The sequence below is a fragment of the Oreochromis niloticus genome, linkage group LG4, assembly GCF_001858045.2.
Source record: "Oreochromis niloticus isolate F11D_XX linkage group LG4, O_niloticus_UMD_NMBU, whole genome shotgun sequence".
Classification (NCBI taxonomy): domain Eukaryota; kingdom Metazoa; phylum Chordata; class Actinopteri; order Cichliformes; family Cichlidae; genus Oreochromis; species Oreochromis niloticus.
Window position 1 is genome coordinate 20202751 of NC_031969.2, and position 14392 is coordinate 20217142.

The 14392-nt window shown below is 41.8% G+C and overlaps 1 protein-coding gene across 3 annotated transcripts; it reads right to left on the minus strand.

Moving 5' to 3' along the window:
- Positions 1 to 372: 372 nt before the first annotated feature.
- On the minus strand, positions 373 to 14386 carry tfap4 (transcription factor AP-4 (activating enhancer binding protein 4)). Of its 3 annotated transcripts, none has more exons than XM_005454896.4 (7): positions 14252 to 14386; positions 7668 to 7833; positions 7471 to 7569; positions 7184 to 7354; positions 6937 to 7086; positions 3374 to 3541; positions 373 to 3288 (listed from the first exon to the last, which is right to left on the minus strand). In XM_005454896.4, the coding sequence occupies exons 2-7, from the start codon at positions 7740 to 7742 to the stop codon at positions 3130 to 3132; spliced, it is 822 nt and encodes a 273-aa protein (XP_005454953.1). In that variant the 5' UTR covers positions 7743 to 7833; positions 14252 to 14386; the 3' UTR covers positions 373 to 3129. The 3 variants fall into 3 exon arrangements, with proteins under 3 accessions (XP_005454953.1, XP_003450108.1, XP_025762017.1); XM_003450060.5 differs by lacking the exon at positions 14252 to 14386 and adding an exon at positions 10904 to 11396; XM_025906232.1 differs by lacking the exon at positions 14252 to 14386 and adding an exon at positions 7934 to 9757.
- Positions 14387 to 14392: the final 6 nt, after the last annotated feature.

Genomic DNA, 14392 nt, shown 5'->3' on the forward strand with positions numbered 1-14392 from the left:
ACAGCTGACCCCAGACACCAAAACCAGCAGCATCTCTAAAAGAATGTGCGAGCGTGTGAACAAGAGGCTCGAAATGAATCGGCGAGAGACAGGATGACGACGGGAGATGCAGTCTACCGTCCCTGGTGTAAATTTTAACTGTTACAGAGAAGGTAGTCAGTCTTAATTTAGCCATGAGCAACTGAGCAGGGGAGGGAGGGAGGCTTGAAAAGCCCATCCACCAATCAGGAACAGACACTTGTGCATCAACTCGACTGCTTGAGTAACAGCCAAACAGAACTGGAAATGAATCAAATTCAGCTGGTTATGTCACTATTTGTGTTAGAATAACTGTTACCAGAGAAACAGAAAAGACACACAGAAAGCCCAGTGTTTACAAAACAAAGTACAAACTTTATTATTCTGTCTTTACAAAGGCACGAGCCTCTTTATCCCCAAAACTTTTCTCTTTAAAAAAAAAAAATAGCTTCTCGATGACCATATCCATTGATGGGTCTAACAAAAAAAAATTAAAAAAAAAAAAAAAAAAACGGGTAGAGGAAGGAGAACAAGCGGAAAACTGAGGAGATCAGACATATAAACAGATAAACAAAGACAGCATAAAAACTGCAAAAGAATGTGACAGGACAAGATGCAGGAGGACTGGACATGGAGGGAAAGGGGGGATACACAGCTGTGCGGTTTTTACTCAACTTCAAGAGCTTCAAATGAGGAGATGCTCCTTCATATAAAAAAAACAAGAAAGAAGCAAACTCCTATATAGTACAGTAAGTGCTTTGTAATCTTGACCCTATTTAATGGAATCCCCTCAAAACCCACCCCACTTATCCGACCACCTGATATGTCCGCGTATGCTTCCTAACACTCGAACCAGAGCGTAAAACGTAGATGGGAATAAACCATGTCTGGGATTTAGCGAAAAGTGATCAAATGCAAACAGAGGGCAAAAACTAATAAAGCGAGCTCCACAAACAGAAGAGCATGCAAACTTTTTCCATATCCAGGAATCCCCTTTCCTATCAAGAGAAGCACTCGGAAACAACCCATCATTTAATTCTGCTTATCGCAGTGCAGCTGACATCAATAGTTTTTCTTTAAAGGGCAATTCCGCGATTTATCTGTGCAGCGGTTCGAAGCTCCATCTATGCACTGATGCAAGGGGTGAGGAGGGATGCGTCAAAGATGCAACTAATCTTCTGAAAAATGAACTGTTAAAGGAAATTTATGGAATGTTGACGTCTCTTTGTGGCTATATGTAGATATATATATATATATATATATATTTGTGTGTATATATATTTTTTTTAAATTTTTTGCCAATCAACTGGCTTTAAGGGGCTAAAATATAATAAAATCTACTAGTAACCAGAAATCGCATTTTGAATACTCTTTCAGGACCATATGAATGCAACCTGTTTTAAAAAAGCACTGTAAAATAAAAACTGGGAATATACAGTATTCCAACACACCCCAGCTGGATTGATCTGATAGCTCGAAACAAAAAGGGGTTCCAGCGGCTACCAAATGATGCAAGTAAGAGAAAAATAATCATAATAATAAAAAAAATAAAACTTCCCTCAACCCCAGGGCTGTGTTAAGGCTGGCTTCACAGTGCCTCCCTGCACCTGCTATTAGTAAGGCATGCTGTTGCCTCTCTCCGCTACATGTCTTCGTCAATCTGTCCGTCAACCAAGAGTTCCCGGCAACAGAACACATAAAAATGTAAGCAGAAATATGTAAAACAAAAAAAACAAAAAAACATGTTACATTTTACAGAAAATGCACTAAAGGACAAATATTCAATATAAGGAAATGCATATAGCCTGAGCATTTTCCTCATATTTTAAGCATATTCTGCTTTGATACATATCCCAAAACAAACAAGCAAACTACACTGGAAGGGGCTAAATAGAACAAGCTCTTAAGATCGAGCAAACAAGTGATTGTATTCAAGTTATATTTGCACGTGCAAGAATTTCAAGGCAAAAGCGGGTCTGCTGCAGACTGCCAGAGTCCGGAGCACCGCTAAGCCTCGCTGATTCAAAACACTAAAAGAGACACATATGTGACAGTTACTCAACAGGGGCCCAAAGAATAGCTTATTTTAAAAGCCATGTGTTTTTAAACTCAGAAAGGGAAGATGTCAGGAAATGCAAAATTTAAAAAAAGAAATTTAAAAACTTTTTTTTTGGTCAGGCCACGAGTAAACAGAATAAGCCATGTGGGTCAAGATATGTGGGTTTACTGGGATCCCAGCCCAGCAAAAATGGCAACAAACAAACAACATGAGAAGAAAAATAAAATAGCGTTTTGAACCAGTAAGTGCACTCTCTTTTCGAGCTTCGCTTCATTTCCTGTGAGCACCAGTCAGCCATGAAAAACAGCTTTGAAATTCTCATCAACCTGTTGTTAGAGGAATTTTAAGAGAAACACAGCATGAAAAGGTAGACTTCACAAAAGTAAAATAACACATTCTCTCAACACAAAGCCTAAAAGGTGGAACTTTAGGACAGTCTTTTTTTAGCTCACAGTGTCTCTCCATACAGCTCAGTTGGATCGGGAACCGAGGGAGGTTTAAAGGATGTTCAGCTTAGGGGAAAAAAAAAAATTGCTCTGGTGTGGGGGTGGTGACGCCACACCAATGGGCTCTTCATTGACTTTGTCTCCTTTTTCGGCTTCAGGGCCGCACAGAGAGATAACAGTCCTGGTAGTTAATGGAAATGTTTAGTTGACATTCGAAAGTTCTAGTATCCAGTAAAACAGAGCATTTATAGTCAGTGAAGTAGTCGCTCTATTTGTCTTTCTATAGTTTAACGAAGAAAGCTTGTGTAAGTGAGTGAATGAAGGATCGGCGCTAGACATAAGCAGCGGAAAGAAAAAAAAAAAACAGAAGAGACTGTGTGTATGAGTGTCTAAGTGTAAACCATAAGGGCTGCCTATCACGGTACAACATGACGTTTATTGATAAAGAAAACAAAACAACAAGTGCTTCAATCTAACTAGCAGACTTTTCCACTGAACAAGAGCGCTGTGAGTTTGTAGGCTCCCGTAGCCCTGCTCTGCTTGGGGCTTGTGTGTAGGTGTGTGCGTGCATGTGAGTGTATGGTACGTAAGATGTCAAGGATGAACTCAAGGCAGTGAACAGTCATCCGGCCCGTCGCTGTTTGAGGCTGTGTCTGAGCCTGCCGCGTCAGAGAGGACACGTCCCGAAGTGACGATGACCGCCCTCCTCTGCTCTTCCTCCCCGGCGCCACCCTTTCCCTGGGTGCCCTCGATGTGCTGGATTGCCTGAGGGAAACACAGAGGCAACAGATGTCAGTGACAACACCCCCCCTCTAGTGGTGAGATATGAGGCAGGATTTTTGTGCCACACCTGAACGATGGTATCCAGGTTCTGTCGAGATGTGGAAACTGTGTTGATAACTGATGCTGGGCCCATGGTTACCACAGTAACATGGTGGGACTGAGGAGTCTGGACAGGTGCAGGAACAATGACTGTAGCGTGGTGTGTAGGTGCTGGGGGAGTAGCAGGGGCCAACACCTGGTAGAAAGGTGTAATCACCGTTTATTATTCTCATGTCATCACTTCTGCAACCTCAGTGCACTGAAGGCACATTTTTAACCTGCACAGTTTACTATTAACATATATTAAACTTGTAAATAATGTTAGCAGTAATACAAAAATACAACCCCAACTCTAAATAAGTTAGGATACTGTGTAAAGTGCAAAAGAGAAGAGAATATATCATATAACTTGTTTAAACTGAGACAATTAAGGTCATTTTGATTTTCATGGCAAAAACTACCTCAAAAAAGTTGGGACAGGAGCAATACTAAAAGCTTGGAGGAACATTTTAAAATAATAAGTTAATTTGCAGCAGGTCAGTAGTATGACTAAGTATATTAAAGAGCATGTTAGAGGGTCAGAGTCTTTGCAGAGGTTCACCAATCTGCAGAAAACTGCAAAATCATCCAGACAATGTTCCTCAATGTTAAACTGCAAAGACTTTGAATATTTCATCATCTACAGTACAAAATATGATCAAAAGATTCTGAGATTCTGGAGAAATCTCTGTGCGCAAAGAAGACAAGCCCAAAAATCAATACTGAACACTTGTAATATTCAGGCTCCTTTAATGCAGCAGTGCATTAAAAACAGATGTGATTCTGTCATGAAATAAATACATGAGGTCAGAAACACTTCCAGAAATCACTGTCTGTGAACAGTTTATCATGTCAACCAGAAATGCATGTTGAAGCTCATTCACTCAAAAAAAGAGGCACATATGAATAGAATACTGAAAGGTTGCAGTCTTCTTTCGGCCAAAGCTCAATTAAAACTTAGAAAAACTTTGAAATTTTTTAATTTTTAACAAGATAAAGGGACTGAAACGATCCCAGAGCTGAAATAGGTATCTCTGCATTATATTATACACCAGGAAGTGTTGTGTAAGTAGGTGCTAAAAATGAACCATATTATTGTTAAAATAGTTCGCTTGATGTGGGCAAGAGCACTGTTTGTTAGGCTTTTGGAGGAACGCGAGATTGAAAATGGTGACATAGGCTACCACACAGCTGTCAGGTGGCTCAGCTTGGGTAAGAGTGTTGCACTTGAGAGTAAAAATTCAAGAGTTTTATGTGAAGAAAGGCAAGGATAATTCAGAGCGCTCTCCAGGAGAATGGAATACAGTCTTACATTTGTTATTTATATGACTGCACTAATGAATGAACTAAATACCAAACTGCAAGACAGGGCCAATTTGCACATGAAATGTAAAGCTTCATAAAAAGGTTTCATAAGAAAGTTGCAGTTTCTTTCAAGCCGATTTGGGAACACCATTCTCACTTACATGTCAACAGTGAAAGAAGCCATACCATCAGCTGATCGCCTCAGCTGGTACTTATCCACGTTAGGAGCCCTGCATAATGAGTTTTCAAGGTGATTTGAAGACTTCAAAACACTTGAGAGTGAAATGCGCATGATTTCAGCTCCCTTCACTTGCAGTTTGAATAATGGATCCAGTGATGTTGAGCTTGAACTCATTGACCTGCAGTCTAATTCACTACTGGCAGAGCACTTCAACTCAGCATCACTGCTGGATTTGTATTCTTCTCTTGCAGATGAGAACTTTCCACACATAAGGAGACAAGTGTTTTGCAAAAGTAATGCACAGATTGTTTACACCTGGTTTTTGTTGATCAAGTAGTGATGAAGTTGGCGCATAGTTCACATTTCAATCTAACATCTATGCTTGCCTGCAGCAGTTTATAAAAACATAAAATTAATACTGAGAAGAATTGAGTTCAACTTCTTGGAGCCGCCCCCTACAACAGACCCAGTTTCTCATGTGGATCCTGCCCACCCCTGTTTTAGAGCAACATACGCTCGCATGCAGACAATATCTTTTTCAGGGAAGGCTTTGCATAAAAAGCCATTCTCTGATGTAGTTTATCAAAGAGTGTTTGGTGACTGAAATAGGACAAAAATGCATGATGTATACTTAATTACATTTGAATCCTAATTTCCTATTGACCTTATGTGGCCAGTTTGGAACAACGAAAGGGCCGGCAGATGTGGCCCGGGGGCTGCACAATTCCCATGTCTATTCTTGCTCATAGAGGGATGTTTGATTGTTTCTTTGGAATACTATAGGGTCTTTACCCTACAGTATAAAGTGACTTGTGGGGACTGTTGTGATTTAGTGCTTTATATAAAAACCCTAAATTGAACTCAATTGACATTATGAAATGAAAACTATGACAAAGAAGAGATAGGACTATTGAGCAGCTAGAATCTTATATAAAATGGGACAGCATTCTTCTCCCAAAGGTCTAGCCCCTGATCTCCTCAGTTCCCAGATGTTTATGGACTGTTAAAAAAAGAGAAGATGCTGCATAGTGCTAAACATGACCCTATCACTATTTTTTTGAGATGTTAACATGATAACAAGTTAAAATGCAATATTAAAGTGAGTCATGCAATGCAGTCCTAGACTGTTCAGTAGTCATGATGGTAACAATACAGTAAATCACACCTGAATTAGCTTTTTTCCCCCCGGGTAATTCAGTGTTACTGTAATTCTGCAAATTCATACTGATATTGACTTGAGGTTACATTACACAGCTCTGCTTATGGAGTCACAAAGTGTCATATGACTAATGTAAAGGGCGTCAATCATCTTTTACTGCAAAAGCCCAGCTGCCACAAGGAGCGGATAGGGCAGACATCAGGCGATGATTGATTTGGCATCATGTTCAGTTAGGGTAAGCCTGCAGTAACAGGACGCTGCAGCTATCAGGGCTGGAGACGGCACCGGCAGAAAGACGTGTGAGCGGCTCATTTAACACACTGTAAATCTGTCTGAGCTGCTGACAGCTCTAACTGTGGACATGGACAGGACTGTCATGTCCACGTCCACGTCTCTGTGAAATCTATGGTACACTCTGGGATTAGTCTAGCTGTGTGTGTGTGTGTGTGTGTATTTTTAGAAAATGCAACACACTTTGACATAATTGACTCAAAGTCCATAAAAAATTTACACGCTAGGGAGGGGGAAGGGGGGGAATCTGGTGCCTGCCAGCTGATGAGTTTAGGCTAATGAGCCAAAAATAAACACTTTTTGTGTGTCAAATTCAAGAGCTTGCTGCACATGGCCTCTGTACATGTTAAAAGGATGAACAAAGATACAGAAGGGAAAAAGGAAATGCTGAGCTGAACAATGAAGACAAAAGAGGTCTAATCTTTTTAACCTAACATTTAGCTCAAAGCTAAAAAGGTCAGATTTTTACTCTTGATTTGATTTGCTAACCATCTGTGTCAAAAACGGTTTAAATTCATTAGGTTGTTTGAAACACTGAAACGAGCGGATTTTTCTATATCAGTAAAAAGCATACATCTTTAAAGTATATCAGTCAGTGATATGCAGATGTTTCAACCTGTGGGCTGTGGGCTGGAGTGAGGTCCCTCTCCAGCTGTTTGTGCTGCTGCAGACGGACAAGGCTCTGCGTTTGGGCCTGCTGCTCCTGGAACTGCTGGGTGATTGCCTTCAGCTTCTCTGGGTACAACTGGGCATCCAGGGAACGCATCTAAGATGCAAAAAATAGGATAATATTTCTGCAAAGTTAAAACCACAGCAGTCAGTGGAATTTCAGACTCCTGAAACTGCGTTGTCGCTGTCGTCACCTGTTCTTCCAGATTCATTCTGGCTGAACGTTCTTTCTCCAGCTGCTGTCTCAACTCGATCATCTCCCTTCGTAAGTCCTCGGTCTTCTCCTCCTCCAGGATGTCTGGTGAGCCAATCCCTTCATCTTTCTCCTCTGCACGCCTCCTCTTGGGGGAGGAACCACTTAACTCCTAGAGAGCGCAAAGAGAAATGTGAGATGTGCTTTAGATGAATGCTAAGATTGATGATAGTGAAAAGACCGCTAACTCCTTTGCAAACAGTCTGTTTGAGCAGCGCACTGATTTACCTGTATGATTCGTTTGAGCTGACTGTTCTGCTGCAATAAACGTGTCTTCTCCTGCTCCAAAGTAAAAATGTACTCTGCCGTCTGTTGCAGGATGGCAGCCTGAAGAACAACATTACAGTTTGGTTATGAAAGCAAGTTCAGACCCTTCCAGCTCCAGCTAACTCATCATCTAATTTAAATCACTGTTTATGACCCACCTTGCTGAGTTTCTCTCCATCGCTGTGTGGGATGAGTGTTTTAAGTGACTGGAATCCAGCATTGATGCTCTGCATACGCCGACGCTCGTTGCTGTTGGCGATCTCTCTGCGGATTCGCCTCTCTTGGTCCCGGGCTGTTTCTGGGGTCAGAGGAATGTTGGCCAGGCTAGGGGAAGAAGGGAGAGGCAGGAAAGCTATTAGGGAAAATGAACAGTTTAAGAACACCTAAAAATAAACCAATCGGTGTTAAAACAAAAAACATTTACTAATATGGTGCTGATGGCACACTCAATGGCCACAAGTAAACTTGTTGCTGCGAATGCTAATCAAATCTTTTTTTGGTCAGCCCAGATTTCCTCAATTTGCTCTTTCTTCTCGTACTTCCGTTAGCACTTTCCTTCATTTCTCAGAATTACTTCAAAAACATCTCAAGGATTAGTATGGGGAAATTATCAGTGGTCAAGTTAGTAAACTAATTGCAAGCACAGGCAAGCCTCTCCTGATGGTTTTTGTTGGAACTACTTTATACCCAAGAAATAGTTCCAATAAAAACAGCTTATGCCAAGACACAGTTTGCTCCACTCTTCACCAATGCAGTAAACCTGCAGCTGAGTTAAGTTTACATATACCAGAACTGCATTACATAAGAAATGATCTGGACACAGGAGGAAAAGCAAAAAGCTGACAGCATTTGTTCCCCTTGACATCAACTGTTTTTTTTTTGTGTGTGTGTTTTTTATGTGAGCTGACTCTTTAAAGTGTGTATTTATATCACCACCAAAGAGCAGAAATGACTGGCCCGTTCCTGTGATTACACAGGTATTTACAGCGGCTTTGTCCTTTCAGCCCACTAGCAACTACACGTATTATTACTAATAACTGAAATTTTTTACAAACCTATGAAAGATCACAAGTTCTGTGTATTTGCATTTTTAGCACGTGTTAGAAGATATTTTAATGTTGCAGGCCTATCGTTTTTTAAAAAGAACAGCATATAGTTTATGAACATTCCAATATTTAAACTGTGAATCAGTGCATTCCATATGGTTAAACTGAGTTTGAGGGGGAATTCTAAGTGAATTTCCTCTAACATCCTCAGTATCAAGCTCAGTATCTATGGGACCCTCTCTGAAACCAAGCTCTTATCTGTACTGACTCAGCTGCCTTAGTGCAAACATTGGGAACAATTGTGCAGACACAGATTAGAAAAGCCGTGTCTATGTGTGTATACACAGACACGCACAGACACATGTGTAGCACTGCAGCAGCACATCCAACAAACAGATCCACTGCCAAAACATAACCAACTGAGCCTGAACTTCACAAACACAGGCCACTTTAGAGCCTGAATTAGAGTGAGTTTAGGCTTAAATCATTACCCTAAGAAACTAAACAAAGCTCAACCAACAGGCTGATTGAAACTGATCAAATTGAAATACGGTTCCACAAATATCTTCAACATCATTTTCCGATTGCCTCCATCACATCCAATCCTTAGCAACCTCTCTTGTCACTCCAACCCTCTGCATGCAATCTGCCCACCTGGCAGGTCCATCTTTCATCTCCAACCTATCCACTATTCTTCCTCTGCACATGTCCAAATCATCTCAACCTTGTCTCTCTAACTTTGTCTTCAAATTCTACGAGTTCTACAAATACATTAATAATCACAAGTTGCTTTTCAAGCAAGAATACCAAAAGGTCTCAAATATAACAACCTGGACATCTGAGTTTTAAAACTGTTGTGCAGATAAAATGTAACAATAAAACTATAACCGTGATCATGATTTTTAAAAAACTGTTATATTTTACAGATACAGGGATAAAAAAGCTAATTAATTACTAACGGTGTATTTTATTGCTGAATAAATGTGACTTTACAACAAGAACTGTTACAAATTTTAGTCATTCTGGTTTTTATTAAGTTATATTTGAGTCATAAGGACTTTACAGTGTGCTCACGGAGTCAAAGTTTAAAGAAAAAATGTGCCAATTTTCGCTTTATTTTAAATTTCAAAAGCATTTAAAGTTTTTCTGGGTAAAGTTCCGGCTTTCCTTGCGGTGCACCAATTCCCCGCAGAAAAGCGGACTACATTTCCCAGACTGCCCCTGTCACTACCAGCAGCAGGAGCAACAGTCGCAGATCCCTCCGCCTCCTTCTTCAAACAGGGCTGCGGACGTATCGACGGGCCTTCCGCGACATACACACACCCCCTTATTAATAACGCCACTTTTAATTTTCCTGCCTCCCCGCGAAAAGCCAAATTTCTCCTTTTACCGAACAAACCCAACGGGAAACGTATTTTAACGTCCCCCAAACACACTCCCTCCGTCCTCACAGTGCCCGACACCACCTCCGCGTTCCGAGCAGACTTTCGTGTCCTCCGCCATTACAACAATGCGGCAGGCAGCATGGCAGAGGTGCGGGATGAAACGACGCAGTGGAGGCGGCTCGATAGCGTCAACGGGAAGCGCAGAAACGCCATTTAAACCACCGCCGCCTAAAACAGGGGCGAATAAGACAACAGCAGTGCCTTTTTAACGTTTGGAGTGAATGAAAACAGGGCGCCATAAACAGGAAACAAACGCCAGACCCTTTCACCCCCTCTCTCATCCACTCCCCCCACCTCCATCACTTTTTTGCACAAGCCACAAGCATGGCCGCACTACCCACAATAAACTTCGGCTCCCTGCGAGCGAAATCGTCAACCCTCACGAATGTGCGAGGCGAAAATAGACCCCTGCACGCACCGCGACGTCCGCTAGCTCAACTTTCCCTTTCTCATGTAAATTTAAGTACACATAGGCCACGGGTGAGGGATTATTTAAGCACAAATAGGTCGGGGATGCGCTGAGCGAGTAGCAGCGTGGTGTGCACGGAACCACGTGGTTTATGTTTGTTAGCCACAAAATGCATCGATTTCGCAGGCAAAGATGCAAAATAAAAGCACGCAGAGGACGCCGTGAACACGGCGGGAGCCCCCCGCGTGCTCGGTCGCCCCTTGATCTCGCCGTTTGATGTTAATTAATGCCCGCAGCTCCGCGTGAGAGGGTCGTGTACACAATAACACATCAGACCAAGCGTGTTGCCCAAAACGGACATCGCTAAGTGCGCGGTGCTCTCAGCAGATGACTTGATGGTGATATTAGTGATGATGACGGTGATAATAATAATAATAATAACAAAAATAATAACAGACACAGCATGTCGGGTGAAACGCGCGTGGCATACACACCTACAAAGACCACCAATCACTTCTTTCTCCGTTTTCCTGAAATGTTGCAAGGAGGGCACCTTCTGAGTTGGTACCATGAAATACTCCATGCTCGCCTCTCGCCAGTTTGGTGCCCCCCTCCCCACCACCAGCAGTTTTTTAAGGGGAAAAAAAGAAAAAGAAAAGCAGCAAACAGTCTCCGTGGTATAAAGAGGGAAAAATGATGACGTTAGTGGGTAAAAATCCCCCGTGATCCGATGCGGGTTAAATCCACAGAGAAGATATAAATGCCTCGTCCGTGTAATGTAGTACTTTGAGGCTGCTGAGAGTTGTAATGTTACTCGACTTCCAGCTGATGGGGTTCCCTCGTTGTGTGTGGCGCTCTACCTCTCTCTCTCTTTCTCCCTCCCCTTTGCTTTCTCCCTCTGCATGACCGTGTGTGTGTCTGTGTGTGTGTGCGCAGCTGATCGGATGGCTTTCAAGGCGGGAAACAGCTGGTAGGAGTCACACACTGCACTACCAAAAGCCTCCTTCCGCAGAGAGAGAGAGGGAGGGGGGAGAGAGAGGACTGCGTGTAAACAAAGGACTATTTAGCGCAGAAATACATCGACACATGTGGAGAGCCGCGGAGGGAGCTTGAAATGTTTAAACTAGGGAGGGGGGGCATTTACAGCTGATCTGTGATCAGATCTGCCGTCACAGAGCTGAGCTGAATCATTAATAGTTTCCCGTCACATGGCTTGAATCTGATTAAATATACTTTATAAAGAGGGGGGGTATGATTTTAACCTAAATAGGCTTTTTTTAAAAAACATTTTAAATTCTTATTTTTATGAGAGCAATAACCTAAATGTTAGTGCACCGTGGCAGCTCGGGCTCATGAGTAAATAAAGAGCGGGACTACTACAAGGGTGGACAATCCAACAGCTGCGATAAGGGAACAAGAGGGATCAGCTGACGAGCTGGCAACGCTGCACAGCAACAGCGCACCGGGGAGGGCTTTTAGGGACACACACACACACACACACACACACACACTGAATGTTAATGTTGTTCACCATTTTGGGTGTGACAGACCCACAGTGGAAGCACGGGAGGCTAAATTACAGTAACCTAATCTAATCTGTTAAACAGAGGCTATATGGCGCATGCATGGAGTGAAGTCACAGTATGGCAGCAATGAATTTGATCCGGATTGTGAGCAGCAGCAGCAGCAGCAGCTTTATATCTTTTCACGATGGCGCATTTTTAGTAATTACCCACAGGTGCGGCTGCACGCTGTCGGGCGTTTACAGGAGAATAGAAGAATACATCTGTGGGACATCAGTGCTGAAAACCGTGGCAGTGATTTTTAAAGCAGCCCTCTTCTGGACAAGTGCGTCTTAGCACTGTTCCACCAAATTATAAATGCTTCCAAGAAGCAAACACCCTCTTTACTTTTCATTCATAAAGCCTACATTGTTATAGAATCCTCTTTATATCCTCTGGAATATTGATTTGTTCATGAACCCCGAATCACATCTTAATGCCTCCAGATGTAGCAGACGATTTAAACTCCACAGACATTATTATTTAGGCCCCTGCTTACTTATTACTTTCCAATAACATGAAGATAGGCTAGATGGAGTTTTAATGTTTTACAGCACTGATGGTACAAATACTCCATTCAGTCCCATTATTTATTTATTTATTATTCATTTTATTTATTTTTAATAGAAATGTTATATTACTGTTTTTATTTTTATTTTCTCTCAGTAAATGTAAGGCTCCGGAGGCTATTTCACCTTCCACCCGGTAACTTTACGCCCTCTGGTGGTGGTAGAAGGAAAACCCAGGGAGAGCCACTGCCATATTGCACACCTCACTCAGCGTCACAGACACATTTAAATGGCACAAGACGGGCCGGACAAAAACCTATCAGGAAAAAATAATAGAAAAAAAGTTGCATCGGTTATGACAGAGACCTCTGTTTGAGTTGGTATCTGTGCTGCTAGTTATTTTACAAACGTGAATTCCTTTAAAAGTTAGAACCGTGCAACATATATAAAAGCCTATAAGACCAGAAAACAGTGGTGTGCAGACTGATACATATACAGCAAAATATTTGCACCTTGGAAATGACACATTACCTCTTAGATCCCTCTTATCTACACTGATTATTTAGTAGATTTATTATGTACCACGTTTTTACATTTACTGTACAAATTATTGTATGATATTCATTTTCTTCTTTGCATCTGACTTATACATTTATAGTGACAATAAAAGGCTTTTAATCCTAATATATTACAGTAACTTACAGCTCGGCATTGGCCACATCACTCCAGGTTACCCTTTATTTACACTCCAAACACACACTATCACTGTGGTGCCACTGACTTTATCTGTAACGTGCTGATGCGGCAAAATACAAGACAAGCAATCACTTCTCTTTTTTTGACATTTAGATTTTAAAATCTAACACGCTGACATTTTGTTTCCCAAATTCTACCGTGTAATTGTAGTCTTACCATTACTGTGAGAAACAAATGGAGTTATGTGAAACCTCAGAGAGGAGTAAATGGCCCAGGGAACTGCTCACAGGAGCCAGAAGGTGAAATTGCTCAGTTGGTGACATTTTCACACTGTTTATGGGCTCAAATCATAATATTGGTCTGTAATTTCAATCCAAATGACAAAAACAAGAGGAGGGTTGTTTTTGTTTTCTTTTTCTTCTTTCTTTTTTTTCCCGAAGAATGCACTAAATTATAGGAGTATTCAGCCAAGTATGACAAACTAGGCAAGGTAGTGAATTTCTACTGTAGATGCAGCAACTGAAAAGTTTGTAAATAAATAAACAAATAAAGGTTCAAAATATGTTTGATATGTGTTTCTTACAGCTTATGGCGACAGTATCCAACCAACAACAAAAAGGGGGGGGGTGCAGCAAGTCCTGTTCTGTTTACTGATTCATTGATTATCAATATATGAAATTAAAAAAATAAACACTTTAAGGTAAAAATGGTGCTCACAGCTAAGTTTTTGCGCATAAAAAAAAGTATAGTCTGTCTGTTAATTACCTCACAGACTGCATTTGCTATAACCAGCTTTGCCTAATCACCATTATGCATCCTTATAATTACTGACATTTCTAACGACAGTGCAGAGTACGAGCCAAGCACGGGATGTTTTGGCTCATGTGGTGAAAATGTGCGTTTGTCTCGCAGAAGGATCGCCTCCTCTTCTCGAGACTGAACTTTTAAATTACGTAACGGCGTTTTCCGTCTTTTCAGAGCAGCCTGTCGGGGCTGAGTTAGTGGCTAATACGAGCAAAGAGACAAAACTGAAGAGGAAGAGAACATTTTAAACTGTAAACAAGAGGGGTGTCACCCTGCGCGATGGCCTGTTGTTGGCGGGGAGCAGGGGCGGAGAGATGACCGTGAGGACACGGAGAGAGAGGGTTAGTTTGGAGAGGAGCCTGGGACTGCCCATGGTGGATGGGCGGAGCAGTAAGCATGCGCTGAGCTGGCA

Coding starts and splice junctions, on each gene's coding strand:
- tfap4 (XM_003450060.5), bottom strand. CDS start 10,992: ATGGAGTATTTCATGGTACCAACTCAGAAGGTGCCCTCCTTGCAACAT. Junction 7,834..10,903: donor GTGATTGGTGGTCTTTGTAG/GTGTGTATGCCA, acceptor TTCTTCCCCTAG/CCTGGCCAACATTCCTCTGA. Junction 3,542..6,936: donor CTCCAGCCCACAGCCCACAG/GTTGAAACATCT, acceptor CCTTTCTACCAG/GTGTTGGCCCCTGCTACTCC.